The following is a 27,754-nucleotide window of genomic DNA, read 5'->3' on the forward strand; positions in this document are numbered from 1 at the left end:
CATCATGGGTGGAGTAGGGGCATGGAAAATCCAGACAACACCTGGCATCTTTGAGAAATTCATCTTAGAGTAGGTCCAATCAATTGGTTATCCTAACTTGTGGTCATGTTGCTAGTTCTTTAGTGACGCATTGAGGTGATAAGACCAAGAAGCTGACAGATGCTCACATTGGTTCCCCAATCTGTGGAGTAAAATCAAAAAGAATAGGAAAGGACAATTTTAAATACCTAAAGCTACCAAGCTAGCAATGAAGAAGACTATATCCTGGATGAAGACATCAATAGGGAAAGTAGAGTAATTGGAAACTAATGAAAATGGAATGTAATAAAACCCAGATCATTACAGAATGATTGGGTACAGATGAAGACCCAAAATATCATCACAGTCAGCTAGATACTGTATCCAGACATCCCACAATGAAATGCAAATTCTTATTGTTTACAGACAAATAAATAAAATAAGCCCCTACTAACACTAATAAAAAAATCAAGCATAATGGTACTTGGAATCCCCATCATGGCTCAGCTGAAACAAATCTGACTAGCATCCATGAGGACACATGTTCGATCCCTGGCCTCACTCAGTGGATTAAGGATCCGGCATTGCTGTGAGCTGTGGTGTAGGTCACAGACACTGCTCGGATCCCGTGTTGCTGTGGTTGTGGCATAGACCAGCAGCTACAGCTCTGATTCGACCCCTAGCCTGGCAACTTCCATATGCCGCAGGTGTGGGCCTACCCCCCAACAAAAGGACCAAAAAGAAATAACAGCACTTAAAGATAAGACATCACTGTAGATCTTATGTAATATGATATGAAAAAATAGTAAGATGCCATCACAGAGATTATACTAATACATTTAACAACCAAAACAAAATGGACAAAATCCCTGAAAAACAGCATTTAAGAAAAAACAGCTTGAGTAGAAATAAAAATGTGAATAGCATTTATATAGGTTTAGGAAATAACATATATAAATTTAAAACTCATTAAAAATCCATGCCACATGGCTCTAATATTGAATTTTTTTAATTAAGAAATACTGATTTTATACAACATTTTCTAGAGTATAGAAAAAAAGTAATATGTCCTAAATCATTTTTTAAGGATAAAACAACCTTGAATTAAAAAAAAAAACCTGATAAGACTATCTCAAGAATGGATTTATGTATGCCCATATTTTTTATATCACAAAATTCTTAGTAAAAGTTATAAATTGAATATAATGACACACATGGACACACACACACACACCCTCAGACATGCATTATAGAGTTCATTGATTTATTTCAGGAATGTAATTTAAAAGTGATTATCTCAGTGGATAGATATAATCTTCTAGTAAAATAGAGTGGAACTTGCTATATTTAAGAAAGAGTATCTATAAAATCTTATAGTTAACTTCATATATAATGATCTTTCTCCCTGAAGTCAGTAATGAGCCAGCGATGCACACTATTATCTTTTACACTTGATATTGATTGTGATAAACTAACCAGAGAAATCAAGCAGGAAAATAAAATGTATGACAATTCAAAGTGAAGAAATTTAACTTTCATTCCTAATAATATGTGTACATTGAAAACCCCAAATAATTTAGAAATAAGTTATCATTTGCAGCTGTGTGTGTACTTACCAAGGTCACTGGTGACATAATTCACAAAAATTAAAAGATTTCTTTAGATCAGCAGTAAATAACTAGAAAAAGAAATTTCAAAATAATGCCATTTACAATAGCAGCAAAAAAACATAAAATGTGTAAGATATCTAATGATGGAGTTCCCGTTGTGGCACAGTGGAAACGAATCCAACTAGGAACTATGAGGTTTGATCCCTGGCCTCTATCAATGGGTTAAGGATCTGGTGTTGCTGTGAGCTGTAGTGTGAGTGGCAGACAAGGCTCAGATCTGGCGTTGCTGTGGCTGTAGCTGTGGTGTAGGCTGGCAGCTGCAGCTCTGATTAGACCCCTGGCCTGGGAACCTCCACATGCCATGGGTGCGGCCCTAAAAAGACAAAAGACAAAAAAAAAAAAATAATGAAATATGTGCAAGACCACTTCATAGAAAACCTCAAAGCATTATTAACAGAAATCATGGAAGTATTTACAAAATTGAAGAATATACCATATTTTAAGACTGGGAGTTCCCATTGTGGCTCAGTGGTTAATGAATCCGACTAGGAACCAAGAGGTTGTGGGTTCAATCCCTGGCCTTGCTCAGTGGGTTAAGGATCTGGCATTGCCATGAGCTGTGGTGTAGGTCGCAGACACGGCTCGAATCCCAAGTTGATGTGCTGTGGCTCTGGTGTAGGCTGGTGGCTATAGCTCCGATTAGACCCCTAGCCTGGGAACCTCCATGTGCTGCAGGAGTGGCCCTAGAAATGGCAAAAAGCCAAAAAAAAAAAAAAAAGGACTGAAAGAATTGATATTGATGAGAAGATAGTGATTTCTCTGCAAACTCATCCTCTCCAGATAAAGTCCCAATGCATATAAATCCATCCTCAAACAAATATATAGTTATAAAAAGGAAAGAACTTTTAATAACTTTTCAGAAAATTGTGGATATTCTACTTTGTAAATACATTCAACTTGAAAAGTGAAAATTTCTTAAAGGCTAGATGTATTGTTAAATATGAAACCAAAATTAATGTATTATTTATACCACATTATACTAAAGCCCATTTGTCTATATAGCACTTCAAGTGGACCTTTTTTTTTAACACATGTATAATTTTTTAACATCATATGCTGGTCATTTGGAAAATGCTGGTTCACTGAATTATGCAGATATCTCACTATAAAATATCAAAATTTTATGTTTACTGTCATCATATGAAAAGTAATGGATAAATAAAGCCTCTGTTGATATCTAAATTTTTCCAAGATTCTGATTTCACTTTAAAGATTAAATTATATCAGTGACAGCAAATTCAGTTGTTTTCCTTGGAGTAACAAAGTTATCTCATTGACTTTTTTTTTTATATATAATGATTTTTATTTTTTTCCATTATAGCTGGTTCACAGTGTTGTGTCAATTTTCTGCTGTACAGCATGGTGATCCAGCTACAAGTACATGTATACAGTCTTTTTTTCTCACATTATCATGCTCCATCATATGTGACTAGACATACTTCCCAGTGCTACACACCAGGATCTCATTGCTAATGCATTCCAAAGGCAATAATCTGCATCTATTAACCCCAAGCTTCCAATCCATCCTACTCCCTCCCCCTCCCCTTTGGCAACCACAAGTTTATTGACTTTTAAGAATATGTCTGCCAGAGAGCCAACCTGAATTACCATAGTTTGTCTGTCATTGGTTCTTACAAATGAAAACTTGTTTTCCATGTAAAATGTGAATGGTCAGTCTGTAATTCAAATACTCACATAAGTATTTGCATAGAGAATCTGTAGTACTTAAGAATATATTGTGGCTATGTGTGAATTCACAAGTATGATGACTAGCAATAAATATCGGAGTTAATATCTCACAAAATATAGAGGGATACATTTAAGAAAAAATCTTTTAGTTTTATAAAGCAATAAAATATCAGAATAAAGTATTGTTAATATTTCATAATCTTGGTTAGGAGACATAAAACTCAATAGTCATAAAGGATGAAGAATATGTAAACTACAGGAAATGACAGACATTATTAATAAGATGAATAATAGACAGCAAAGAAATGTTATAACCAAAAAGAAGAGAAAGAGGATAATAGGATATTATTTTTAAAAAGCTGTCTCTACTATTTAAAGAGGAATAGAGGAAAATAAACAAACCCCCCCAAAAAAAACCCTTTGCAAAATGGTCAAAATTGTGAGAAGAAATGCTTATTTAATTCATGAATAAAATTGGATAAAACACAAATTCTTGTTCAAACTCACTATTAATCAGAGAAGTAATAATAAAAAATGAGACACCATTTCCCAGTTAGCTTGTTATAAATTAAAATGATTGGTCATAATTAGTACTGATAAACATTGTTTATGTTTCATGAAAGAGTATATAGACACACATGCACTCATATGGTGATACTGAACTTTGGGATATTAAACACTGAAATATACAAGGAGATTACCTCTGGAGGGTCTGGGGATTACAACTACAACTTCAAATTTTACCCCATATTTTCTAAATCATTTTGATGACAGGGACATTTATAAATACATATCTATTCGCATGAACACACAAAAAGTTTGAAACATTTGGAGAATATAAAAAGAAGAATCCTACCTTCTTTTTAAGGACAAGATCTTTGAAACCAGATTTTTGAGTAAATGGAATATGTTTGATTGTTTTTAAGTTAAGAATATAAAAATACTAAAGAATTGTATTAATGCAATGTACTTACATGAAAAAAAATTCCATTCGTTAACATTATTTAAATGATGACCTAGATGATGCAAGACATTGGAAATAAACTGGAGGCAAAGGTGGATAACTTACAGGAAACACTGACCAAAGAGATACAAGATATAAAACTTCAACAAGAAGAGATGCAAAATACAATAACAAATAACAAATTCACTAGAAGCAGCTAACAGCAGGATCCAGGAGGAAGAAGAACGAATAAGTGAGGTGGAGGACAGATTAGTGGAAATCACGGATGTGAAACAGAAAAGAGAAAAAAGATTGAAAACAAATGAAGAGAGTCTAAGAGAATTCTGGGACAATGTTAAATGCACCAACATCCATATTATAGGGGGTGCCAGAAGGAGAAGAGAGAGAAAAGGAGACAGAAAAAATATTCCAAGAGATAATAACTGAAAACTTCCCTCACATGGGAAAGGAACCACTCACTCAAATCCAGGAAGCACAACAAGTACCATATAAAATAAACCCAAAGGAGGAAAACCCTGAGACACATATTAGTCAAACTGACCAAAATTAAAGACAAAGAGAAAATATTGAAAGCAGCTAGGGAAAATAAATTAACATAAAAGGGAACCCCAATAAGGTTATTGGCAAATTTTTCAGCAGAAACTCTGCAGGACAGAAGGGAGTGTCATGATGAAAGGAAAAACTAGCTAACACCTATCCTTTTGAAACTATTTCAAAACATTGCAGAGGAAGGGGTACTCCCAAACACATTCTATGAGGCCGCCATCACCCTGATACCAAAACAAGACAAAGATACCACAAAAAATAGAAAACTACAGGTCAATTTCACTGACGAACATAGATGCAAAAATCCTCAACAAAATACTAGCGAACCACATCCAACAAACATTAAAAGGATTGAAAATCATGATCAAGTGGGATTTATTCCAGGGATGCAAGGGTTCTTTGATCTCCACAAATCAATCAGTGTGATACACCACATTAACAAACTGAAGAATAAAAACCATATGATCCTCTCAATAGATGCGGAAAAAGCCTTTGACAAAATCCAACACCCATTTCTGATTAAAAAAAAAAACCTTCAGAAAGTGGGCATAGAGGAAACCTACCTCAACATGATAAAGGCCGTATGTGACAAACCCACAGCTAACATCATTCTCAATGATGAAAAGCTGAAAGATTTCCCACTGATATCAGAAACAAGACAAGGATATCTTCTCTCACCACTACTATTCAACATAGTTTTGGAAGCCTAGCCACAGCAATCAGAGAAGTAAAAGAGATAAAAGGAATCCAAATTGGAAAGGAAGAAGTAAAACTATCCCTATTTGCAGATGACATGATACTATACCTAGATAATCCTAAAGACTCTACCAGTAAACTGTTAGAGCTCATCCATGAATTTGGCAAAGTCTCAGAATACAAAATTAATACACAGAAATTGACTGCATTTCTATATCCTAACAATGAAAGATCAGAAAGAGAAATTAGGGAAGCAATCCTGTTTACCATAGCATCCAAAAGAATAAAATACATAGGAGTAAACCTACCTGAAGAGACAAAAGACCTGTACTCTGAAAACTATTGAACACTGATGAAAGAAATCAAAGATGACAAAAATAGATGGAAAGACATACTATGCTCTTGGATTGGAAGAGTCAATATTATCAAAATGACTATCTACAAATTCAATGCAATCCCTATCAAATTACCAAGGACATTTTCCACAGAACTCAAATAAAATATTTTCAAGTTTGTTTGGAAGCACAAAAGACTCAGAATAGCCAAAGACATCCTGAAAGAGAAAAATGGAACTGGAGGAATCAGTCTTCCTGAATTCAGACTATACTACAAAGCAACAGTCATCAAAACCATAGGTACTGGCACAATGACAGAAATACAGATCAGTGGAACAGGAGAGAAAGCCCAGAATTCAACCCATGCACCTACAGCCAACTAATCTATGACAAAGGAGGCAAGAATGTACAATGGAGAAAAGACAGCCTGTTCAATAAGTGGTGCTGGGAAAACTGGACAGCCACACAGAAGAGAATGAAATTAGAACACTCCCTAACACCATACACAAAAATAAACTCCAAATGGATTAAAGACCTAGAAATAAGACCAGACTCTATAAAACTCTTAGAGGAAAACATAGTCCAAACACTCTCTGATCTAAATGACAGCAACATCTTCCAAGATCCACCTCTTAGAGTAAAGACAGTAAAGACAAAAATAAAAAAAGGGGCCTAATTAAACTTAAAAGTTTCTGCACAGCAAAGAAAACCCTAAACAAAATGAAAAGACAACCCACAGAATGGGAGAAAATCTTTGCGAATGAATCGACTGACAAGGGATTAATCTCCAAAATTTATAAACATCTTCAGCAGCTCCATACCAAAAAAATAAACAACCCCATCAAAAAGTGGGCAGAAGATCTAAACAGACAGTTCTCCAAAGAATACATGCAGATCGCCAAAACACACATGAAAAGATGTTCAACATCACTCATTACTAAAGAGATGCAAATCAAAACCACTATGAGATACCACCTTACACCAGCAATAAGTGCTGGAGAGGGTGTGGAGAAAAAGGAACCCTATTACACTGTTGGTGGGATTGTACATTGGTGTAGCCACCATGGAAAACAGTATGGAGATTCCTCAGAAAACTAAAAATAGAACTAACATTTGATCCAGCAATCCCACTCCTGGGCATCTATCCAGAGAAAACCATGATTCGCAAAGACACATGTACTCCAATGTTCATTGCAGCACTCTTTTCAATAGCCAAGACATGGAAACAACTCCATTGACAGAGGAGTGGGTCTAGAATATGTGGTCCATATACACAATAGAATATTACTCAGCCATTAAAAGGAATGAAATACCAGCATTTTTAGCAACATGGATGGACCTAGAAATTATCATGCTAAGTGAAGTCAGCCATACAATGAGACACCAACATCAAATGCTTTCACTGACATGTGGAATCTGAAAAAAAGACAATGAACTTCTTTGCAGAACAGATACTGACTCATAGACTTTGAAAAACTTATGGTTTCCAAAGGAGACAGTTTGGGGGGTGGGGGGATGCGCTGGGGTTGTGGGATGGAAATCCTATACAATTGGATTGTGATGATCATTGTACAACGATCAATGTAATAAATTCATTGAGTAATAAAAAAATGATGACCTAGTTTGAATGACAGTTGACCATCATTTACCTTGTAAAAATGTGTGTCAACATATCTTTTTTTTTTGTTTATTTCCATTGTCGTTAAGCATGACACATGATTACTATACTAAATGTATTTTCATTTTATATACTGTATAACTCTACTTGAGCTTTATTCACAAAGGGAAACTTTATTAAACAAATCACTAAAAAGACATTTGGGGAAAATTTTTTCTTAGAAATTCAAATGATATATTTCCATGTTGTCGATTTATGAATTAAATACAAAATATTTCAGTTAGCAAATGTTGCTGATCAGCTGTTATTTCAGATGTTATTTATTTAGTTCTTATACTTGTTTATGCCTTTGGATATTCTAGAAATAATAAAATAATAAAGCTTCACTGAAGATAATTATAGTGTATAATTGAAAATTTGAACACAAGAGAGTATTAAGTAGAAGGTGAGCTTGAAAAACAAGAGCTGTTAAATGGTTGAACTAAAATAATAATTCTTCTTATGAAATTTTAGGAATGTCAATTTAAGAAGTGCTGTGATTACAATACATGTAAACTGAAAGGCTCAGTAAAATGTGGTTCTGGATCATGCTGTACATCAGAATGTGAGGTAAGTTTCCAACATTTATGTTGGCAATTTAACCGTGAGGATAGAAGGCTATATTAATTGAGTTACTGTGGAATTGATAGAAGAACTAGAGAAATAATTCAGTGAAAGTAGAGTGTGTATGCACAACTGCAAGTATATAAGGATAACTACAATGAAATGAAGGCATCTCAGATTAGTACTGATTATTCTATTGTTTTGAAACCATTATTTATCATCTTCTAAATTTTCAACTCTCAAGGCAATTGTAAAGTCAAATAAAATGGTATATGACCAACTGTGAAAAAATATAACATGCAAAGCAAACAAAAGGTGAAGCAAACAAAACATGTAGTGTGCAGAGTATACAATGGACTCACACACATTGATAAGTAACACTCACACATACACACACACACACACACACACACACACACACACACACACACATTGGCAGAGGGAGTACCCAGGCAATTTAAAACAATGAAAAGTAGAATTGTTCCATGTGTACACTGATCATCTGCAGTAACAAAGATAAACATAAAAACAATAATGCAATATCATGGAGCAGTCATCCAAATGGAAATCTTAAAAATGACGATGCTGGATAGTATCTAAGGAAGGGGAATAGAGATCTTTTTTTTTAATAATATTTGTGGAATTTTGCATTGCTATCATCGCTTTTGTGAGCAATTTTTGCATATCTCTGGATAGAGTATAACTTACCAAGTTCATTGATTATCATGAGTTTCTCTCTTATGTATAATCCTAGAAACATGAACATGTGTGGAACACTCAGGAAAGACTATTTATTACAGAATTACCTGCAATAGCAAATCATAAAGGCAAATTCCATATTTGTATTGAAATGGTTGCATGAATTTATGCAAGAGTTAATAAGTGCAGGCTAAATATGCATGTACTGGTATGATATAATCTCCAACACATATGTTTGGATAAGAAAACAAGTTCCATAATGCGAAATATTTTAATTCCAATTCTGGTAAATTACATAGACATAAATGTTCCATATATTCTTTTTCCCCAATTTTTCTATTAGCATATAGTTGATCGTAGTAAAATCCTTTTAGTGAATTCTTCTGAGTATTATAACAAACGTATTCAGTCTTATAACTAGCACCACAGTCAAGGGATAGGCAGTTTCATCACCACTCCCCCAACCACCCCGCAAACTCTGTGCCCCCTTATAGTAAATTCATACCTCCACCCACAGACCACAGTAACTACAGGTCTGTTTTTTGCATCTGCAATTTTGCAAAACAAGTTGTATGTTATTGAGTGATATGCGTAAATGTTGTAATCCGGCATCTTGGCATAATGCATTTGAGCTTCATTCATGTTGTGTTTATCAGTAGTTCATTCCTTTTTTGTTGCTGAATAATATTGTATTTTAAGGATGTACCATGGTTTGACGGTTTGTTAATATAATCCCCATTCGAGGGACAGCTAGGTTGTGTGAATTTTGGGGGTGATAAAAACACAGCAGCTATAAGAATTTCACAAGCAGGTTTTATATGAATATATAGGGTTTTTTTTTTTTCACTTAGCTAGAGACCTATACATGAAATTGCTGGGTCACACAATAAGCGTTGATGGAATTTTATAGGAAACTGAAAATCTGTATTTCAACAGTAGCTATACCATTTTGAATCCTCAGCAGCCATTTATGAGACTTGCTATTGCTCTGCAAACTAAATATAAACTCTAAAACTATACAACATTTGATTCTATTTTATTTTTACTATTAGTTTATTATTTGGAGTTTAAACATCATTTTACTAGTTGTCCCATAGTTTACAAATCTTCAATTAATCAGAGTCAATTTCATATAATACACTTCATGTATTGTGAATGGATCTTACATAATGAAACATTCCCATATCCTATAAACACAAAATACACACTCTTTTTTTAATTTTGTATTATTTTTTAGAGCAAGTAAAATAAGGAAAACGGAATTTTATAATTAACATCATTTCTTCCATTTCTGGGCCTCTTTATTTCCTTTTATAAAAAACTTCTATTTAGTATCATAGTCCTTGTATCTGAAGACTGCCCTTTACTATCTCTTGTAATTTCTGTCTGCTGAAAGTCAAGTTCTTCAGTTATTTATTATTTTTTTAACATTTCTTTTTTTTTTTTTTTTTTTTTTTTGCTTTTTTAGGGCTGCACCCACGGCATATGGAAGTTCCCAGGCTAGGGGTCTAGTCAGAGCTACAGCTGCCAGCCTACACCACAGCCATAGCAACGCTGAATCTGAGCTGCGTCTGCAACCTACACCACAGCTCATGGCAATGCCGGATCCTTAACCCACTAAGTGAGGCCAGGGACTGAACCCACAACCTCATGGTTCCCAGGTGGATTTGTTTCCACTGCCACATGATGGGAACTCTGGGTCCTTCAGTTATTATTTGCCTAGGAAAAGTCATTATTTCACATTCTTTTTTGAAATATATATATTTCCTGAGAATGGAATTCTAGATTGAAAGAGTTTCTTTTTTATTTCACCCTTTATATGATGCTACTTCATGCATTTATTGCACAACTTTGTCTCTGCCTGTTAGGTAAATATTCAGTCAGACTGGATTGTAGCGTGTGTGGGGGGGCGGGTGTGGGGGTGTGTGTGTGTTACTTCTACACTCATAGTGGGTCAGCCTTTGGAGGAGGTGAACTTCACTGTGGAAGACAACAGGCCACAAAAATAGGACAATAATCTTTCTATTTGAGCTATGCAAGGAGGGTGTTTTGGCTTTCAAATAATAATGAATGCAATGACAGTGACGATGATGCTAGCGGTTACATATATTGTTTACCATGTGTTGTCCTAAACACTTCTTACATTAATTGAGCTTAAGACTATTAAGAACCTTAGGAGAGAATGTTTATTATTGAAATTACAAAAAAAAAAAAAAAAAGGAAACTGCAAAACAGAGGGCTTATGTGCCTCACCTACCCAAATGAGCTAGTAAAAGCCCACCCAAAAGGTGGAAACCAGGTAGTTTGGTTCCTGGGTCTGAGAAGAGAAAGGTAGAGACAGTTTCTCCAATTCTGAGGAACAGGTATGTTTAAATGCATCTGATTAGTCTCCTCCCAAATGCTAGTTAATCCAATGGCCTCTTTAGTCTCCTCTCAAATGCTAGCTAGTCTGATGGCCTCTCAGTGAAGAACCCAAAACACTTGCAAATGCTCTGTCGGAGGGATCCTGCTACCGTTTGAGAGGGTTACTTTCCTTCAGGCTTCCTAGTAGATATTGTACTGCCTTTTCCCTAAGGGAACTCAGCCTTTGGACCCTGGAACGCTCTCAGGTATCAGTCATCAGGCCTATTTCATTTTCTCGGCAGTAGGTAATGGAGACAAGTCATTCATGGAACATCATCTTCTCTTTCCTCCTAGCTGTCAGAAGCAGGAACTCCATGTAGAAAGAGCGTTGACCAAGAGTGCGATTTTACCGAGTACTGCAGTGGAACTTCCAGTGACTGTGTTCCTGACACTCATGCAATGAATGGCGAGTTATGCAGGTTGGGAACCGCGTACTGTTATAACGGACGGTGCCAAACTACGGACAACCAGTGTGCCGAGATATTTGGCAAAGGTGCTGCTCTTTCTTAGTTGTCTCTTTCTCTTGTCTTTGATGAAGCAGTAGAAATGATTAATTTTACTAAGCCTCTGCTTTTTTTTTTTTGGTTTTTCGGGCTGCACCGGTGACATATGGAAGTTCCCAGGTTAGGGGTCAAATCAGAGCTGCAGCTGCCTACACCACAGCAATGCCACATCCTACACCACAGCTCATGGCAACACCGGATCCTTAACCCGCTGAGTGAGGCCAGGGATCAAACCCTTGTCTTCATGGATACTAGTCAGATTCGTTTCTGCTGTGCCACGACGGGAACTCCCAAGCCTCTGCTTTTGAATGCATGTCTCCCTAACACTCTGTGTGATGGGGGGAGAACGGGACAGAAAGCACTTCTGCTGTGCATGGATGTACGTGGTAAAGCACCTATGTGATTGGTTGAATTGCAAGCTGAACTAGCCTTTTTTTTTTTTTTTTTCCCCTCATGGGATACCTCTTTTCATTTACAATAATAATTGAGAAAAACTACATTTATTAAGAGTTGGTTATTTGGCAGACATTTTATCCAAAATGAATGAGGTGAGTCTGTCACTTCCGGGAAACCAGTTGGTGGAATATGTGGCTGAGGGTAAAACTCAAACATTCAACTGGACATTCAAGTGTTAGAAGACATTATCTGCCACTGTGACTTGACAGCTTCCCAACACTTCAAGTTGAGTGTAAAAGTTAAGATTAGTAGGGATGGAGTTCCCACTGTGGCTCAGTGGGTTAAGAACCTGACATAGTATCCATGAGGATGTGGGTTTGATCCCTGGCCTCGCTCAGTGGGTTAAGGATCCAGCGTTGCCAAAAGCTGCAGCATGGGTCACAGATGCGGCTGAGTTCCAGCGTTGCTGTGGCTGTGGTGCAGGCTGGCAGCTGCAGCTCCCATTCAACCCCTAACCTGGAAATTTCCATATGCTGCAGATGCAGTTGTAAAAGGTGGGGGGGCAGTAACCAAGACACAGTTTCTGACCACTTTGCCTAACGCGTTAAAATCATTAAGAACATTATCTACCTGTAATTTATTGAGAAGGTAGTTTTTCCAGAAGTTTCGGCATTTCCTAGCCTGCATCACTCTCCTCCTTGCCACTTACTGCCAAGCTTCAATCCCAATGCCACATTCTGGGCATATCTGACAGTAGAACTTCACATCTAGGTACCAATGCTTGTGTTTATTGAAATGGAAATAAACAGATCTCTGAGATGTACTATCTAAAAGTTCCTCTGCTACTCCATGTTGCCTTCGCTCCGAAGCCAAGACTGACTGAAGGAGCCTCTGCCTAGAACATTGCTCACCCCCATCAGAAAAAAAAAAGAGAGAGAGAGAGAGAGAATATGATACTTTGTGTACCAGTTCTGAAGATTTTGCCCCTGATGTTTCAAATCTCTCATTTCATTAAGCAGAGCAAGTGACAAGGTCAAGCCTGAGGTATATTGGAGTGGGAAGCATGGGTTCCTGCAGGGAGAGAGGGCAAATTATTTTTTAACCATCACATAGTTGACTACAATAAATATAATCCTTTTCCATTTTCTGTTAGGTAAGACAGTTGTTACTTTCTGCGTGCATTGACAGGGTACACATAGAAACAAACAAAGCATGCCCAAGACCATGATTTTATTGTTTATGCAGTGAGTTTCATTAGCCTTTTATTGACACATGTTCTGTTTGCATTAAGAATAATAATTTAACGAACATGTTTTCATTTTAAGGTGCTCAAGGTGCCCCATTTGCCTGTTTTAAAGAAGTTAATTCTCTGCCAAATAGACCTGGAGACTGTGGTTTTAAAAATTCCCAACCATTACCCTGTGAACAGAGGTATGTATGTATGCAGAACAGGATTCATTGAGTTATAAAAATTATATATTTCTTGTCCAGCGACACTAAATAGTAATGGACAGTAGATCAGATTTCTGGATAATATGTGTATTTTCCTTTTATGCAATTTGATTCTCTTTTTTCTTATTTTTTCCCTGCTAGTTTGCTAATAAGGACCCTAGACTAAAAGTCTCATGTTTATTACTAAAGGTCGAAAGTGGGCTCGGTACAGAGAGAACAGATGAAATCACCCATCTCCTAGTCTTTCTCTCAAAGGCTGCCATCTGCATGCTAAGACAGATGCCACCTCAAGTCCAGGTTTCTAATTTACTACACATCTAGGGGCTGTCTGCAATCTCCACCCCAGAAACTCGGAAACCTGACAGACACATTCCCTGACATCACTTTCTAGCCCACTCCAGGTCACCAGGACCTGCATAGAAGGAACTTGTACCCATTGCTCCACCAGCTTTTGTACTGCTGCCTGGGGGAGAGCTCCCCAGGTCACCTGGCTCTGATAACCAAAGGGACTTCCATTCACAAGTCCCTCAGGATTGTAGAAAGCAAAAAATTCTTAGATGGCTATCCCCCCACCAGGATTCAGCACAGAAGAGCAGATAAAATGCCCCTCTCCCAGTCTAACCTGGGAAGGGGTCCATATATGTAATTTAAAACCTGTCAACTGAGGATCAAGCTTCTAAGTTAAAAAGCTTCTAATGTGTGCCTTCGATCCTGCCCAGGGACTAGGAATGCCAGCAGACTCCACCTCCAGCATCTCTCTTTAGCCTAATTCCAGTCACCAGTATCTCCTGCTAGAAGCTTGTACAATTAACACCCAAGGAATAGGCTTCCAAACTGCTTGGCATTGTTCGTCAGTGGAATTTCCATTAATGAGTCTGACATATTGTAGCAATCAAATAAGTACTTCTTAATACACACTCTGCTGCTATACCCCCCGCCCCCAGACCCAGTACACAAGAAGGCAAAAAAGCCCATTACTCATTTTCTTCCTGGAAGGACTTTGCTGTATACTGTATATACTACATAGAAAATTTGAACAGACCAATAGCAAATAAAGTGATTGAATTGGCAATCAGAAACCTTCCAACAAACAAGGCCACTGGTGAATTCTACTAAATATTTTTAAAAGATTTAATACAACTTCTCAAACATCCTCCAAAAATGAGAAAAGGAGAGAATACTTCCAAACTCATTTTGCAACACTAGCATTATCCTAATACTAAGAACAGACAAGGACCTTTCAAGAAAGGAAATAACAGGCCAATAGCCCTGCTGAATGCAGATGCAAAAATTCTAAAAAAAAAAAAAAAAATTAAAGTACTTTTAAATGAACATACACCATGATCCAGTGGGAAATAGTCCAGGAATGCAAGGCTGTATCAATATCCACAAATGCTTATAGCAAAAGTGGGTTCTGAAAATTTCTTAATTTGCAAAAGAGGAGTCCAAAACAACTGGAAATATCAGCAGGCTGGAAGAATCCTAGGATCAAAACAAAAAGTCTGTATACTAAACAGAGTTACTGACTAAATCATGGCAGGTAGCATGGGCATAATCAGAGAGGGCTCAAAATATGTGCAAAGTGTAAATAAATGCATTCAGCCACTGTCAACAAATATTGGTAGCAAATGAGCAGACTGGTCACATTTTAATCATAGTGGGAGCAGGTGATGAGTTATCCCAAAGCACATGACAAAATATGATGAGACTAGATAACAAAACTGAGTTCTGTGATAGGAAGTGAAGACATGTCTGAACATTGGAGTTTAGTGTGTAGTTTTGAATTTTGCCTCAGTGCTAATTAATCAATCAGCTTCTATTCAGTGGTTGTGCACCATGAAACAATGTCTTCTGGGCATGTTTCTGGTTTTATCCTATCATTTAAACAATATTTATGTTACCATTCATGTAATACGATGCTTATTTAAAACTTGGTTTCATTAAAAGACAAAATGATAAGACATTTTCTTTGCTTCCCCTTTTCCAGTGATGTTCTTTGTGGAAAATTAGCCTGTATTTGGCCCAATAAGAATTCTTACAAAAATGATGTTCAATCAGCGGTTTATTCATATACTCAAGGACATGAGTGTATAACTACAGGGTCAGCAATGAGGTCAGATGGAAGAGATTATGCCTATGTGGCTGATGGCACAGTGTGTGGTGCACAAATGGTAATAAACATATTCACTTATATTTATCTTTGTTAAATGATGTAATTATCAGATGCTATATTCCAAGGTGACTATCACAATCATACAGAATGGATTTGAACCTGATGCTGCCACTTATTTCCTGTACCATATTGAAAAGATAATTAAGCCAAGCCTCAGTTATCCAATAACATTGATTTTTGAATTAAAATGTCATCAGTCCTCATGTGACAAGATGTGTTTGTGGGCACAAGATTCCACTCACTGACAGGTTGATTTTTTTTTTCCAGATCTTTGAATTCTAATAGCTTTAAATCATAAAATGCTAATTTTGAGTTGTTAGTTGTTCCCGCTTCACAGAGAAACATGGTTGAGCTTTGATATTTCTTCAATCATCTGCTTATGTGTATGATCAAAATATAAGTGTGAGAAGTTTGGAAGAACCAAACAGGAGGCCTGTACTGGGAGAGCACAGTTATTGCGATGTACAGGCTTATGTTGATAGGTACATGTCATACGACTCATGTCGGCAGAAAATAGGGGAAGAACAAGAATGGTTCAGAGGCTTAGTCAATCTGGAAGTATGAGTGCCCACATTCTAGAAAATATAAGGCTTCTGAGATTGAATGCAGCAGCTGTAGATCAGTGTGTTTCATGTAAGTGGCATTTAGTACGTACTTGCTGATTTAAAAATAAAACCTTAAAATAGTGAATCCATTAACCAATTCTTACATCTGGGTTCAGCCATCCTGTGCCCTCAGACGCTTGCTTGTAGTGGTAGGCAGTGTGGACAAAACCAGCCTCTGTACACTGGCACCAGTTAAGTCTCCGAAACAGAGTTTGGAGTAAAGCAGGAAGAACAGCTTTATTGCTTTGCCAGGCAAAGAAGGCCACGGAGGGCTAACGCCCCCAAAACTGTGTCCTCCCTTGAGAGGGGGTAGCTAGGGGTTTGTAGATTTAACTTGAAAAAAAAAAGGGGGGAGGGGGGCTGTTGATAAGGATTAGGGCCCTATGTTCCTCTCCCTCCCAAGATCATTTCAAAGTCATCAAGGCCAGAGTCAGGTGGTCCGGTGACATTTCTGGTGGTTTTGTGGGGTTAATCGCACCTTGACCTTCCCTCTGTAATGAAGATTGCTCACAGAGTGACGGAGGTGAGTGTTCAGAGGAAAAAAAAGACACTGGGTGCACTATACCTCTAACTAGAAAGTGACCATTAGTAGTAAGTTAGTGGGCCAAGGCTGAACATAACATCGTGGAGACTGTTTCAACTAGTTTTTAGCTGTAACAGTATTTCCAAATCATTAACTCTTAGGCTTTTGAAACTGAGGGGAGGCCTGGGAGGCTAAAGGAATAGCCTTTTACTTCAAAACCTAAGGACTGGAGTTCTTGTTGTGACTCAGTGGAAATGAATCTGACTAGCATCCATGAGGAGGCAGGTTTGATCCCTGGCCTCGCTCAGTGGGCTAAGGATCTGGCATTTGCCTTGCGCTGTGGTGTAGGTTGCAGACATGGCTCGGATCCCACATTGCTGTGGCTGTGGTGTAGGCCGGCAGCTACAGCTCTGATTTGATCCCTAGCCTGGGAACCTCCAATATGCTGTGAGTGTGACCCTAAAAAAACAAAAACAAACAAACAAAAAAAACCCACACAAGGACTCAGGGGCTTGTATATGGTTTCAGCAGCTTCTAAAATGGCTCCAGTGATTCCACTTCTTGATATTGACTCCCTTGTATACTCCTCATCCTTTGTGTGTTTACTGGATATAGTGGCCGGTTCTAAAAAAGAGAAGATGGCAAAAGTTATGGAACATCACAAGATGAGTTTAAAATAGACAGTGACTTCCGTTTTGCATGCACACTCTCTCTCCGCTGCTTAGATTGCTTGCTTTGCTGCAGCAAACTACATGATGGAAAAACTCTTAAGGAAAAGCAATTACAGGCCAGAGAGGAACTGATGCTCCCAATCCCATAATCTGCAAGGAACCGAATTCTGCCAAAGACCATAGGAGCAAGGTTTGAAGAGGATTCTTCCAAGTCAGACCTCCGAATGAGATACCAGTCCTTGATGACGTCTTGATTAGAGCCTTGTAAGAGTTTGTGAAACGGAGAACCCAGCCAAGATGTGCCTGAGTTCCTCACACACAGAACCTCTGATCAAATAAATGTTGTTTAATGTCATTAATTCTGGGGGGTAATTTGTTAGGCAGCATTAGATAACTAATAGAGAGTATGGTACCTGGAAGTATGATGCAACTGTAACTAAATTCCACTAAATGTTAGAGTTACTGTAGAACCAGAAAGTGGGTGCAAGCTAGAAGAATTTTGAAGACCATGATAAACAAAGCTCAGATTCCCTGATCAGAGCTTTAGTAAAACTCAGAATTTGGAGACCTTGCTTTTCAGGGCTCAACGGGTAACGAGGTATATATTATTGAAAGCTAAAGGAAGGAGGGTCCTTTTTATTTAGTGGGTGAAAGCTTCGCATGTTTTCTTCTACAGTTTGTGGAAATCAGAAGGCATATCTAATAAACTTGGCGATCTGATCTGATTTCTTCTTGCGGCTTATAATAAAGTATGAAAGGACGGAAACAAATTGAGAGAAGAACTGTTAAACGAAAACTAACCGTGACTTGATGACTTTGAACATGTCCAGCCTCTTCACACAGCAAAAGATGCCAGAATTAAGAAACGGACTCTAAGAACTCTCAGAAAACATGGTCTAGAGCTAATACTGAGTGAGGCTATGTAAACATTAGTTAAGAGTTCCAGTACATAAAATTTCACAAACATCCCTCTTAGAGATTAAGGGTGGGCCCCACATATTCTTTAAATAAAACGGAAAGCGAGCCCTCTAAAAGCTTTAGGACTTTTTCTTTCAGCCATCTCAAAAGAAGCCCAAGGCAGAAAGCAGCTTATTACGAAGAAATGTATTCAAGAGATGTTGCAGAAATATGTCTTTTGCCTAATGGAATGAACTCTGATGAGATTCACAGGCGATCCATGCAATTTTTTTTTTTTTTTTTAGAAGTATCAGCAGACTCACTGTCAGGAAGGATAACAGGGAAAAAGAATACAGAATGAAAAGAGGCTACTGGACTTCCCCAATTCTACTGTTGGAAAGCAGGTTAAGACAATTATTCAGCAGTAAACTCCTGCTATTTTTCATGAAAAAGGAAACAATGTTTGGAAGGAAAACAAGAACCATAAGCCAAGTGTTATTCACATGTTTCAAAATCCAACCAAGGAACTCCTAACATTTGCTCCACTGGATTTCAGAGTTGTTATGGCCCAATGATTCTTTTTGTGTCCCAATTCTCTGCGCATTTGAGCAAGAAGGTCTGTACAAGTTCTCCTATCCCTGCCCTACCACTGTGTGTTGGTGGTGTCAGGAACAGATAACTGTGTACTTTCACAAATCCACAGATTGAGGAGCTGTAGTCAAGGAAGTATGGCAGGAGCCTAACCCATAGCTGGAGCTAATTTGGGTGAAGAGACAGGCTTTGAGTGGATATTTTAAACAGATGAGATATCTGGAGACCTGGTAGATGAATGTAATTTGCATGGTAAATATATGTAATATTCGTAAAGGATGGACTGTGATAATCTGCTTTTTTTTTTTTTTTTTTTTTTTTTTTTTGGCCATGCCTATGGCATGTGGAAGTTCCCAGGCCAGAGTCTGAACCCATGCCACATCAGCAACCTGAACCACTGCAGTAACAATGCCAGGTTTTAACCCTCTGTGCCACAAGAGAACTCCTGTGATAATCTGCTTTTAAAATGTACCCTGGAGTTCCCATTATTGGCTCAGCAGGTTAAGAACCCAACATAGTCTCTGTGAGGAGGCAGGTTCAATCTCTGGCCTCACTCACTGGGTTAAGGACCTGGCATTGCTGCAAGCTATGAAGCAGGTCATGGATGCGGCTCAGATCCATTGTTGCTGTGGCTGTGGTGCAGGCCTCAGCTGCAGGTCCTATTTGGCCCCTAGCCTGGGAACTTCCATATGCTGCAGGTGCTGCCTTAAAATGATAAATAAAATAAAATAAATAAAATAAAATGTGCCCTAATGACCTCACCCTCTTTTATTCACTCAGTTGTAAAATATCTCAGTTGTGAGACTTGCTTTTCATGCATGGAGTATAGTGAAAGTGAGAGGATGTCACTTCCAACATCAGGCTATAAAAAATAGTATCTTTCATTGTGTTTGCTTGCAAGCTCTTTCTCTCCCTCTCATTCTTGCTTGGCTTGCTTTGATGAAACAAGCTGCCATGTTAGAGGGGATGCTGAATATGATCTCCAGCAACAGCCCTGGTGGAAACAAGAATGTTAATCCCATAGTTTGCCAACAACCACATGGCAAATTTGAAAGCACATCTGCCTGAGTAAAGCCTTCGGGTAAAACTGCCTGACACTCTAAGAATCCCAAAATCAAGGGCCAATCTATGTCATGACCAGAATTCCTGATTCATGAAGCTGAGATAATGTATGTGTATTTCACTTCCCTAACATAAATGCCTAAGAGTGCCACCTGTGGTTCACGTGGTAAGTATATTTTTGGTTCTGTGAGAAACTGCTGTAATCTTCGCAAGAGTGGCTGAACGATTTCATTTTTCCACCAGCAATAGATGAGTGATCTAGTTCCTCCACATCCTCAGCGGTGTTTGGTGTTATGACTCATTTTTATTTTTGCCATGTTGGCATGTGTGCACTGATATGGGGGCTTTTAATGTGCATTCCTCTAATGGTTAATTACAGGAATATAATTTTTTTTCATGTGCTTTTTACCATCAGTATATTTTTTTCAACATTTTTTTCATGTGCTTTTTACCATCACTATATCCTCTGCATTGAAGGGTCTACTCATGTCTTTTGCCAATTTTCTATTTTTTTATTTTTCTATTCTATTCTAATAGGATTGATTACCCTTTTAAAAATTGTTGTTTTAACTATTCTTATCTTCTTAAGTTTGAAAATATTTCCTTCTATAGCTTTTTTTTTTGTCCCCTCCACAGACTTTAACAGAGCAAAAGCTTTTAATTTTCATGATGTCAGTTTATCAATTTTTCCTTTCATAAGTGTGCTTTTTTTTTGTGTCGTCTAATAACCCTTTACTTAATCCTAGGTCATGAGATATTTTCCCAATTTTTTTTTCATAAAATGTATCATATGGTGTTTTACATTTGAGTCTCTTTCAGTTTAGGTTTATCTTATAATGTGTGAGGGTTTTTTGTATCTTTTCCAGAAAAAGAGTATATTTTTGTGGGTCTTGGGTTGTCTAGATTGTTCAATTAATCTGCATGTCTATCCATCCACCAATATCATATCTCTTGATTATTTTAGCAATATAGTAAGTTTTAATAGCAAGCAGACTGATTCTTCTCATTTTATATTTCTTTCGATAATATAGTTTTAGCTATTCTGGGCCTATACCTTTCCATATAAATTGTAAAATAAACTTGTATAAGACAATAAAACTTTTCAGAAATTTAATAAGTATTATATTAAAACTGTAGTTTAATTTGTGAAGAACTAGTATCTTTATATATATATATATATATATATATAACTTTCATTCTCTCTCTTTCTATATATATATATATATATATATATACATATATATATATAGTAAAGATATTAGTTTTGTGTCTGTGTGTGTGTCTAAATTTATGCCAGAACCACATGGTTTTCATTGCTGTAGCTTTATAGTATGTTTTGATATCAAAAAGTTTGGGTCCTCCAACTTAATTATTTTTTAGGATTGTTTTGGTTATATGTGTCTCTTGAGATTCCATACACATTTTAGGATGAGGTTTCCTATTTATGAAAAAAAAAAGTGTCTTTGGAATTTTGACAGACTGAATTAAATTTATAGATGCTTTGGATAGTACTGATAACAATATTATGTCTTCTAGTCCATGAACACAGGTGAGCTTTCTATTTTTCTATTCTTTAAAATTATTTTTCAGTGCTTCTTTTTAGTTTTCAGTATATACTTCTTGGTTAAGTTTAGTTGTCTAATAAGTGAGGTAAAAATTAACTGATTTACCACTAGATTACTCACTTTGACATAAGAAGGGTTTAGCAATGATACAGATTAAGTTATTTCTCTTGCTAGATTATTCTGATCAATATTATAACAAGGATTCATCATAATTTATAATCCAAAATATTAACTTATATTTGAAACCCAAACCAAATTAATAATTATATTCCAGTTTTTGAGAGGACAAATTAATATTAATTAACGAATTATTCTTAACAGAGCATTAACATAACATATAAAACTCCTCTGATAGAGATTCTCAATTCAATTTCTAATTGTAAGTATCAAAACCAAAATTATTTAACATTATTATATAAACTAGGTAAAGGTAAACACTCTCAGGGTTTTTTACTTAAATTTATTATTGTTTAGATTTTTGTATTAGAGTGCCAGAATCCTTGTACCAGAATCAGAGTAATACATAATAAAAAATCTCATCTTGAGCATCTTTTATACATATGTAACAAATAATTAATTCTTTCCTAGTATAAAATTTGTGAATAATTATAAAATATTATGTTTGTTTTATTTTAGTATTGTATAAACAAAACCTGCAAAAAAGTTCCTTTAATGGGATATAATTGTAATGCCACTACAAAATGCAGAGGAAATGGGGTAAGCTACTTTCTAAGTTTCCTGTTATTTTTATGAGTAATTCAAAGTAAAAATCTATCCTGTTTGGGGGGAATTGAAAATCTAGGTTGCTTTTAAACCGACCTTGCCTGGGAATAGCTAACTAATAGAAATTAAATGAGCTGATTTTCAACTGATCCAAACACTATGAAGTGAATTGTATTTAATGTGTAAGGTGTATTGAATTTATTGTAAGCACCCATAACTTATGAATTAGTAATGTGCTATTGTTGCGTAGTTTTGGATTTTTTTTTTCAGCCACACCCATGGTGCATGGAAGTTCCCAGGCCAGGGATGGAATGCAGCCACAGCTGCAAACTATGCCACAGCTGCAGCAACGCCAGATCCGTAACCCTTTGTGCTCAGTCAGGGATCAAACCCTCATCATCGCAGAGACATTGGATTCCTAATCTGCTGCACCACAGAAGGAACTCCAGTAACATGTCTATATAAAAAATATTTATTATTTTCTCTTACAAGTAAATGCATGTTACACTGTGAACACATTCTCCCTCATACTCTTCATAATTAAAATTTATGGCTATGTAATATTTTACAGAAGGCGTACTTAAAAAATATGTTGACGTGTTAGAGAGTTTATGATGTTCTTCTGAAGAGGTTTCTAATAGAAAATATATCCTCATGCAAATATCATTTTATTTCTGCCCAACTGCTTATCTATTTTAATCTGGTAATACAAATTTGTTGTTATTTCTACATTTGATTTTTACTTCTTGAACTATATAATCTTGAACCTTGTTTTGCCATTTTCCTAAAAGAAAATTAGTGTATGATTATAAAAATATTATGTGAATGATCCCCAATTCACAAAATTTATCAGTATTCAATTTTATAAGTTTTGATCGGCTTTAGAAGATATAAAATGCTGCCATATTGTCTTTAATATTCTATAAAATGTAAACAAAAAGAATAGCTAGATCCAGTGTTGATCCAGCAATGTTGTCACAGCTGTGGTTCGGGTCACTGCTATGACACAGGTTGGATATCTCACTTGAGAACTTCTGTACACTGTGGGCATGGTCAAAAAACAAAAGGATGACAACCTCTGTTGTCTTATGTTGCTTAGATAAGTGTTAATTAATTCAGGAAAGGGGAACATTTTGGATTAGGCTTGAAATAATAAATAATGTTCTAATCCTAATTTCAAAACCTCATGTTAAAATATTTATCACCAGTGCACTAAATATCAAAAAATAAAGGTATTGATATGTAAAATAGAACATTTTATGGATTTCAAGATTATAATTCAAATTCATTTTATTGAAATCACTTTTAAGATGTAGTAAAGAGAGATTTAAAATTTTAATAATCTTTAAACACAAAGAATTTAGCAGTATCAGTGTACATGGACAGGACACAGTATCTATAGCAGAATTATAGGAAATATCTATACCATTTTATATTATGTCTATTTTTTAAATATGCTAGTCCTATATTTATACTTTCAGATAGAGGAATATGTTCATAGTATAACATTAGTGATGTTAGTTTGGCAAAAACCTGGGAATTTGTATTTATGGATATATATAAGCATACATAGCATGGAAAATGCTTATCAGTGGACAGTGGAACTTAATTAGTGCATGAAGACCCTTAGTTTTGTGCATTTTAATTGTTTGAATTTTACAAAACTTTACTTACATCTTTTAAATGAAAATTAATACTAAGCTATTGAAATGTAAAAGCGTAAATAACACATAAACTGCACTGAATATAAATTGCTAGCAATTCAAGCTTATCATAAAGTTTTATCTTATTGTCCATTTTAAATATTTTTGGCATCAATTTTTTTTTTTTTTACTTTTGAAAATTGTTCACTTAAAAATGAAGTACAAGTGGTTGATCAATAGTGTTAAATTTTGGAAAAGGGGCTAGAATAAGCAATTAAAGTAGCCAAGCAATTGATGGTAAACTTATCACAATATTTTGTATATAAATTAAAGTCCATGAATGGGAAATGTGGAAGTGGTGATAGACAATGTTTCAAAAATAACTACATGAAATATTATTTGTTAAAAATTCTTAATTCACTTAATGATGCTCTCCTCTGTGAATACAATATCCATAATTTGTATTATTCTCACTTATTAAAAAAATGATTGAGGAAGACACAGTACTTATCAAAAGGAGTCAATATATGTAGGCCAGAAAAAAACTATCGTGTAGGGTAGTGATTTTTTTAAAATAAATATGGAGTTCCCAGGCTAGGGGTCTAATCGGAGCTGTAGCCACTGGCCTACGCCAGAGCCACAGCAACATGGGATCCGAGCCACGTCTGCAACCTACACCACAGCTCACGGCAACACCGGATCCTCAACCCACTGAGCAAGGCCAGGGATAGAACCCGCAACCCCATGGTTCCTAGTCGGATTCATTAACCACTGTGCCACGACGGGAACTCCAGGGTAGTGATTTTATCATTGACTGTTATGTTGCCAAAATTTTCAATACTTTTTGTAACCTACTTCTCACATTATACCATCTCAATAAACTTAGAAAAATAGTAATTTTTGTTCTTTTGAATTTAAGTGTTTATATATAATATAGAGAGACTACCATGATTTATAGTGATTATATATTTTTCTATTTCAGATATGTAATAATTTAGGTAACTGTCATTGCCTTCCTGGCTATAGGCCTCCAGATTGTGAACTACAAATTGGCTCACCAGGAGGAAGTATTGATGATGGAAATGATCATAAATCTGGTAAGTAATAATAAAACTTTTAAAACAAAATGAGGGTTTATGAAATAATTAAAGAAATATATTGCTGAGCCAAATCTTTCATGGTCTCATAAGTAATTAAAAGAAATTATCTTGAATAGTGGCTTTAATAGTGTTAAGTAATATTTGTAATAATTTTTCCTCACAGACACTGTTTCAATAAACTTAGTTACTAAGATAGACTACAGTACTCTTAAATTAAGATTCAATAAATGACATAACATGAATTCAAAACAAAATAGGAGTTCTTGCTGTGGTGCACTGGGTTAAGAATCTGACTGCAATAGTTCAGGTCACTGAGGAGGTGTGGGTTCAATCCCTGGGCCAGTGAAGTAGGTTAAAGGATCCAGCATTGCTGTAGCTATGGCATAGGGCTTGGATTCAATTCATGTGCCATGGGTGCAGCCATAAAAAAAAAAATTTAAATATGAGCAAATGAACACTATGTAAATTATTTGCATTCCATGTTATTAAAAACTTCATAGGTTACTAAAAACAACTGTAGGATAAAGTTTTTATTCTGAGTGAAATTTAGACAAAAACATGGTAAAATATGTGTACATATTTATTAGGACATAATAGTAAATCACATTTTGAGCGATGGAGTACATGTTTATGCTTTTTCTTGTTCTGTGAATGAAGGCAAGTGGCTATCATTGATATAACATCCATTTTTGATAAAGGCCCTCAACAAAGTGATATAAAGGGAGTATACCTCAACATAATAAAGGCCATATATGGGAAACCCAAAGTTAACATCATACTCAATAATGCGAAGCTGAAAGCTTTTCCTCTAAGATCAGAAACAGATAAGGACGCCCACTTCAAATACTTTTATTCAAAATCATAATGGAAATCCTATTCACCCTAGTCAGAGCAATTAAAAAACAAACCAAAAAGAAATTAAAAATCCAAATTGGAAAGAAAAAAGTAAAACTATCACTATTTGCAGATGACATAATTCTGTATGTAGAAAAAACCCAAAGACTTCACCAAAAAGCATTAAAACTAATGAGTGAACCCAGTAAAGTTGCAAGATACAAAATTAACATACACAAATCTGTTGAATTGTTAGATACTAATAAACTATCACAAAAAGAAACCAAGAGACAATCCCATTTACAATTGTATCAAAGAGAATAAAATGCCTAGGAATATATTTAACCAAAGAAGTGAAAGACCTATACTTTGAAAATGGTAAGACATTGATGAAAGAAATTAAAGAAACTACAAATATTTGGAAATGTATACCATGTTCATGGATTAGAATAATTAATATTGTTAAAATGTTCAAAGTAGTTTTCATATTCAATGCAATCTCTATCAAAATTCCAATGGCACCTTTCATAGAACTATAACAAATAATTTGATAATGTTTGGAACCATAAAAGACTCAAAATAGCCAAAGCAATCTAGAGGAAGATGAAAAAAACTGCAGGTATCAAACTTCCTGATCTCAAAGTATATTACAAATCTGTAATAATCAAAACAGTACAGTAGTTGCACAAAACAGACACACAGATCAATGGAACAGAATAGCCCAGAAATAAACCCACACTTATATGGTAAAAAGAATATACAATGAGGAAAGGTGAGTCTTTTCAATAAGTGATCTTAGGAAGACTGGATTGCTACATGCAAATTAATGACACTGGACCACTTTCTTACACCATATACACAATATGTGTTCAGTTTAGAAAATTCTTTGAGGTATATAATTTCTGTTAGTATTTTATACTTCAATAAAAATATACCAAGTAAATAATAATGGAAGGGATCAATACACTTGTAATCTTTGGAGACGAATGATGATTAGAAAATGCCCTGAGGATACTTTAGGGATTCTAACAGGATATGTTTTTCCTGGATGATTTTCCTGATTCTTTGCTAATATATTTATTTATTGTGTACTTTTCTGAATTGTGTAGTACTTCAGTTTTTTAAGTGTAAGAAATATTGAAAGAACATAAGATGTTGAATGTCGATATGAGGGGAAAAATACACACAACACATTGCATATAGGTAGATACAGAGACAAGTATAGATATAGAGGTGGATTTTATTCATATATATGAAATATAAATCCTAGATGGAGGAATAGGAGTCATTTTCCAAGGAGGGAAACTGCGTGACTTGGTGTAGGGGAAAGAATGGGGAGTTTTCCCAGTATGTTTCTAAATAGTTAAGCTTTATTAATGTATCACCTTTTAAAAATATTGATGCCATAAATAAGCTGAATGTGGTAAGCAGAACTCAAAACATGTAGACAGTATCATAACAGTTAAATATATAAAAAAAGATGAGTAGTAAATCTATGAAAAATGTACCATTGTAGTTTTGGGTATGAATTTAAATGTCCTTCTATTTTCTCCTATAAGAATTTGCAAGATATTAAAGTTTCAGTTATACATATGGCTGGGTTTTTTTGTTCTTCTTTGTTTTGTTTTGTTTTGCTTTGCTTTTTAGGGCATAGGGAAGTTCCCAGACTAGGGGTTGAATCAGAGCTGCAGCTGCTATAGCAACACAGCCACCGCAATGCAGGATCTGAGCCTGGTCTGCGACCTTCACCACAGTTCATGACAATGCCAGATCCT

The 27,754-nt window shown here is 35.8% G+C and overlaps 1 protein-coding gene across 1 annotated transcript in view; it reads left to right on the forward strand.

Moving 5' to 3' along the window:
* The window catches only part of LOC100519521 (disintegrin and metalloproteinase domain-containing protein 18), a 54,996-nt gene that overhangs the window by 26,708 nt on the left and 534 nt on the right, over window positions 1–27,754 (forward strand). Inside the window, exons 14-19 of the mRNA XM_021078204.1 lie at window positions 8,050–8,145; window positions 11,536–11,734; window positions 13,466–13,571; window positions 15,580–15,763; window positions 22,316–22,396; window positions 25,028–25,142. Coding sequence (XP_020933863.1) covers window positions 8,050–8,145; window positions 11,536–11,734; window positions 13,466–13,571; window positions 15,580–15,763; window positions 22,316–22,396; window positions 25,028–25,142 — 781 coding nt within the window. The remainder of the gene's footprint in view (window positions 1–8,049; window positions 8,146–11,535; window positions 11,735–13,465; window positions 13,572–15,579; window positions 15,764–22,315; window positions 22,397–25,027; window positions 25,143–27,754) is intronic.

The sequence above is a fragment of the Sus scrofa genome, chromosome 17, assembly GCF_000003025.6.
Source record: "Sus scrofa isolate TJ Tabasco breed Duroc chromosome 17, Sscrofa11.1, whole genome shotgun sequence".
Classification (NCBI taxonomy): Eukaryota; Metazoa; Chordata; class Mammalia; order Artiodactyla; family Suidae; genus Sus; species Sus scrofa.